Source organism: Phalaenopsis equestris, unplaced genomic scaffold (genome assembly GCF_001263595.1).
Source record: "Phalaenopsis equestris unplaced genomic scaffold, ASM126359v1 Scaffold217475, whole genome shotgun sequence".
Lineage (NCBI taxonomy): Eukaryota > Viridiplantae > Streptophyta > Magnoliopsida > Asparagales > Orchidaceae > Phalaenopsis > Phalaenopsis equestris.
Window position 1 is genome coordinate 1 of NW_018235989.1, and position 6,353 is coordinate 6,353.

The 6,353-nt window shown below is 38.0% G+C and overlaps 1 protein-coding gene across 1 annotated transcript; it reads left to right on the forward strand.

Annotated features, from left to right (window-relative positions):
* Nucleotides 1–1,781: 1,781 nt before the first annotated feature.
* Nucleotides 1,782–3,629, forward strand: LOC110037254 (cytochrome P450 86B1; the record flags this gene model as incomplete). Its single annotated transcript, XM_020741852.1, has 1 exon — nucleotides 1,782–3,629. A coding segment is annotated over one exon (1,591 nt), but the record flags the coding sequence as incomplete, so codon positions are not given.
* Between the last annotated feature and the right edge of the window lie 2,724 nt (nucleotides 3,630–6,353).

A 6,353-nucleotide genomic window follows, 5' to 3' on the forward strand; every position in this document is an offset into this window, starting at 1 on the left:
AATAACCAAGATAAAAATTTGTTATGAAACCATCGATTGTTTAAAAAATCGTCGATTTTAGCACTTTTTACTGTAGCGGACGAATGGTAAGAATTATTTCTTTTGAATTTTTCTTTCTTAGCTTTCAAAAATGTTGGAAGAGAGCAAGGATGACTTTTTAACATTTTGAACCTTACTAACTAGACTTATAACCACATTTGGAAAATTACTAACTAAATTAATATTATCATTAGAAACTACATGTGAGGGAAGATCATTTGAAGGATAATCTCACTACACAATAGAAGGCATAGTATTCCCGCTAACTAGAGACAGAATATAATTAATATCAACTGTAGATTCACTACAGTTAGATATAATATCTACAGGAATGTTAAAATTAAGAGCCAGATTTTTATGAGGGACTGAAATAACATTTAAATTGGATTCAAAATGTCAAGGACCTTGAAAAAATCTAGCAAAATTGACAAATTAACTTCTGTTTCCTTAAGGCCAAAACAAATTATTATTCATATTAATTTATATTTTTGCCTCTAATAATTGGAATGATATTAGTGGCAGGTTGGGAAATTGACTTAGAATGATTTGATCCTAAAATATATCCAACAAGCATAAGATTTCATTGCTTTTGATCCTTCCTTCACCTCAAATATGAGAGGAAATTTTATTGTCTGCACAGACCATATAAGAAAGATTATAATCACAACAGCTCGTAAGATGAGAAGAAATTAACCCCTCAAGTTAAAGGATGGGTCGGGATGACGAATAGAACAAGAATGAGAAGAAGAAGAAGAAAATAGAGGGAGAAAAGAGGAGGAATCCTAAGAGATAAAAAGGTGACAAAGCCTTACAGACACTAAACGTTGAAAAATGAAGAAAACAAGGGTTTCTGCTGAGGAGGAATCCTAAGAGATAAAAAAGGTGACAAAGCCTTAAAGACACCAAACGTTGAAAAATGAAGAAAACAAGGGTTTCTGCTCAAGCAATAGGGAAGAAAGAAAATCCCTCATGAAATTCTAATAGAGCTCATGAATTGCCAGAGATCTCACAATACTGATATTTTAGCGCATTGAAGTTATTGATGTAATCCCTATATATATATATCATATTAAATTATAGAATTTTGATTTGTAGTTAAAATAAAAATAGCTATTGCTACATATTAAATATGTAATTAAGATAATAATTAGATATTATTAATATAATTCAATATGTTTAATAGAGCATGTATCATATAAATTTTGATATACATTAATTTTTAAAATTATTCTAAGACAATTAATTAGGTTTTTTATTCATTAATTTATTAGAAGGATATATATATATATATATATATTTATATATATTCATTTAGAATTTTAATCTAAACACATAAAAAACTTTATTAACGCCCAAAAAAAACAAGAAAAAAAAAAACCCCATATTTTTTTCTCCTTAAAGAAACCCATTATTGAAGGTTGCTGATTAACGCCCCGCTCGATTGCAGTGCAGAGTATACCCTGCAAGATCAGGCCTCCCCGAACTCCTCATTAATGGTCACTAAACTCATTATTCTCCAACAGAATGAAAGCAACATCCCACCCATCAATTATTTTCTGGCCTCCTCTGCGTCCATGTAACAGTTTCCAGAGCCGCTCCACTTGCTAAACTCCATTACTTTACTCGCCAACTCCCACTTGCTCAGCACATTAAGATTATTTCCCAAATTAATTATCGAGTCAACATGGTAGCTAACTCGTAACTGCAGTTTCTGTTCCTCCCTAACAACAATATAAGTGCAGCTCAAACAATCCACTCTGGCGCCACCCCACTCCCTATTCCAATTTCAATACAAGCATGGCTCTGCTTGCGTTGATCTCCTTTCTACTCTCTCATCTCAAGCTTGCCGACATCGGCGTCGGCATGCTCATTCTCTTTCTCTCCAGCTCAGCCATACAATGGCTGACAGGCAAGGGTCCCATGCAATGGCCACTCCTCGGCAACATGCCCTCCTTTGCCGTCCACATTCACCATGTCTACGATTGGGGCACCCAAACCCTCGTCAAAGCAGGCGGCACCTTCCCCTTCCGCGGCGTGATGTTCGCCCGTTTCTACGGTGTCGTCACCGCCGACCCCTCCAACCTCGAGTATATCCTCAAAACAAACTTCTCCAACTTCCCGAAAGGCCGCTACTACCGCGAGCGCTTTGTGGATTTCCTCGGCGACGGCATTTTCAACGCCGATGACGCAGTGTGGAGAGACCAGCGCCGCGCCGCCACCGCCGAGATGCACACCTCGCGCTTCGTCGAATACTCTGCTGACACCATTCGTGAACTTGTGTACCAGAAGCTACTCCCACTGCTCCGCCGGCTAGCCGAAAACTCCACCGTCGTCGATCTCCAAGACGTGTTCCTGCGGTTCACGTTTGACAATATCTGCACGGCGGCTTTCGGGGTGGACCCTGGCTGCCTCGCTGCTGACTTACCGGAAGTTCCGTTCGCGAAGGCGTTTGAGGAGGCCACGCGGTTTACCCTTTTTCGGTTCCTGGTGCCGCCTCCTGTTTGGAAGATTATGAAGGTGTTGGACGTGGGGACAGAGAGGAGGCTCAGGATTGCTATCCGTTCCGTACATGAGTTCGCGGAAAAAACGGTACGAGACCGCAAGGCTGATCTTAGCTTTAACGAACGATCGGATTTGCTGTCGAGGCTGATAAGTAGCGAGCAAGGATTCTCTGACAAGTTTCTTAAGGACTTTTGCATTAGCTTCATACTGGCAGGGAGAGATACTAGTTCGGTGGCGCTAGCATGGTTCTTTTGGTTACTCTACAAGCACCCTCGCGTGGAGCGCAAGATTCTCGCAGAGATATTGGCGATAATAAAGCAGAGGGGAGTCGCTGCAGCGGGTTTTGAATTGGACGAGGTTGTGTTCACCGTTGATGAGGTGAAGAGGATGGATTATCTTCAAGCGGCGTTGACGGAGTCTTTACGGCTTTATCCGTCGGTGCCGTTGGACTTTAAGCAGGCGTTGGAAGACGACGTGTTGCCGGATGGGACGAGGATAAGGAAAGGCGGAAGGGTAATATACTTGATATACGCTATGGGGAGGATGGAAGGGATATGGGGGAAGGATTGTATGGAGTTCAGGCCGGAGAGGTGGTTAAAGAAGAGTGTTTTTACAGTGGAGAACCCGTTTAAGTATGTTGTGTTTAATGCTGGGCCGAGATTGTGTGTGGGGAAGAAATTTGCGTACATGCAGATGAAAATGGTGGTGGCGGCGATGCTGCTGAGGTATAAGGTGGTGGTAGAGGAAGGGCAGGAGGTGGTGCCGAGGTTGACGACCACGCTTTACATGAGGGATGGACTTAAAGTGACAGTGGAAAGAAGGAAGGAATGAAACTGAGCATGAATAAGCGTAGATCATGTTTCAGAAAACAGCACAAAAAAAGGATGGGTCAAGATGACTAGTGAAGACCATTCTTGAATGCGAGGTAGCCTCTCTGGAATTAATGAGCTATTTATTAATCAAGGTTGACTGTGTTGTTAGTTTATAGCTTGTCTTCATGTGAAACTGTAAAGATGTGAATGAAAATAGCGAGAGTAGGGAGAAGCTTAAATATGCATATCGCAGTTGAATAAAGTTGAGTGCTTTGAAGAAATGACTAATTATATTCATATCGTATGATAAATGAGGAGATGAATTCCATTAGTTCTTTTTAATCTAATTTTTCACTAATATAAACAATGTCATAATTTTCAACTTTATAAAAGTAAAAGTACATGTCATTCATAAACTTAAGAAATCAAAATATTACAAAAATGAATAATGAGTCATCACAAAATTTTATCATTTGACACAAATCTTGATGTATTCTTGAGCAAAAAAAATATCCAAATTCAAACTAAAACCATCTAAAGCTCCGATTTCAGCAAACTTATACTCAAATTGACCAGCTCGTCAAGACGAACCAAATAACACAAAAATTAGTCTAATACAAGTCCCATCAAGTCTAAATCAAGCAGTTAAACCACTTTTGGAGGCATTAAGTGATGAATTGGTGTGTCAAATGAACTTCAAATTTGATGTACATATAGTCAAATCAAGCATCTCAAAGAGCAGAATCCAACGAGTTCATAATTACCTAATTTTGAGGTCATTAAGGTCATCTAATCATAAAAAAATATTTTATGATCAGGATGATCATTATGAGTTAGTTGATATGATGGTTATAAGAGGTATTCACCGAATGACCAAAATGTCCTTTTTCAATAAATTGACCCCCTCTCTTCAACTAAGGAGCGGGAGAATGGGTCAAATTTCAGTATTGTTCTAAACCAAATACTCTACGATAACTTCCAGCCTCCGTAGCCAACAACCACCACTCGTCATCTACAGTTGATTGTTGTTGACCACAACCTACTCGTCGTCATCGATGAACCCTGTGGTTTAACAAAGTATCCTGAATAAGGTATAACAAAGTATGTGAAATGTAGTGTAATAAAGTCCCTGAACATGATGTAACAAAGTATCACAAACACGGTGTAACAAAGTATCCCTAACACGGTGCAACAAAGTACCCCAAACACGATGTAACAAAGTACCCCAAACATTTTGTAATGAAGTAGTCAGAACATGACGTGACGAAGTACCCTCAGTACTGTGCAACGACATATCCCAAACACACCGTGTTGAAGATCTGGTGATAACTCCAAGCGTCATCTGATTACAACCATTGTATTTAGAATATGATGACTTCTTTTAGAATTCTAAAGTTTTCTTCTTATATTGTATACTAATAAGTGATGTCTCTCGTGTAAAGTAGTAAACCCAAGCGAATGGATGTAGCCACCAACTAGTGTAACTCCACCTACAATCTCCGTGACTGACTGAAGATATTATACTTTCCAACTACGTCTTCTATGATCAATTGATGTTATTGATGTCTCCAACTATGAACTTTGTGGCCAACTGACGCTATTGAAGTCACTAACTATTGCTTTCATGACTAAATGAAGATATTAAAATCTTCAAATGTTGTCTTTGTGACCAAATGACATTATTGAAGTCACTAAATATGGCTTCCGTAGCAAATTGATGTAGTCACTAACAAAGACTTGTGTGATCAAATATGGTCTATGTAGCTACTGGAGCTTCCAACTATGACCTATGTTACCAAATATAATTTATATGGCTAACTACTACTATGGCTATTAATCAAAACCTATGTAAAATGTTACAGCTTGCTTAACTAAATACTACTACAAGTTCCAACTACAACCACGTGGATAAATAGTAATTCAGCTACCAACCATGACCTATGTGATCAATTACGTTCTATATAGCTAATTGGTACTACAGCTTCCAACTATGAAATCTATGACCAACTACGACCTATGGGCCTAACTACTAACACAACTACCAACTACGATCAATGTGACTAACTATGACATTGGTGGCTAACCACAACTATCAATCATGACCTATAGGACCAGCTTTGTCCTACTTGGCTAATTACTATTTTAACTTCCAACTATGGTCACCGTGGCCAACTTACGCTTATACAGTTACCAACTATGACTTATATGACCAACTAATACTAAGGCTTCTAATTACGACTACTATGACAAACTAACATTATTACAGCCACAGTTTACAAAAATTGTGACGGATTACTACTTTTGTAGCAGTCAACTACAGTCGTTGTGACCCATTATCCTCATTATCACTAAGAACTATATTATTATAGCCCAATTATGATTATTAAAGTTGAACTATTTTTGTACATTTGTGATTATCAATATTGTATTTTCATTTTCTTTAATTCAAAAAGAAAAGTGTGTTTATATATTTACAATCACATTGTGGATTACTTTGACTAGACTAGACCCTTTGGCTTTTTTCCTCTCAAAAATTTTTCCACATAAAAAGTTACAATCTCTCATCCTTTTATTTCACTATTATTAGTGTGTTTTGGGTATTTGTGTAACACTATGATGTCAAATTATCAGTATGCTTTTATGAATCTTTCTGCACATATTAGTTTGACACCTTCCGTGAGGAATGAAGTTCTGATGAGCACATTCTTGAGGTCCAGAATGCCAAGCCCATAGTTTATTTTTAAATGATACGCATAACCCGACTGACAAAGGATTGTCAAGAACTCTTCCTATCATTCTGGTATTTATCAAAGTAAGTGAAAGTCACTGAAAGATGATTTTCGAAACATTCTTCTATAAAGGGGAAACTTTCAATATAGTCTCGAAAGTTTTTTCATTTAACATCATGTGAATGATTATGGTGTGGTAGTCTTATCGTATCCTATTCAAGTTTGCGAGAAACAATTTTAGGCTTTGTTGACCTCACTTTTGGTTGAGGTC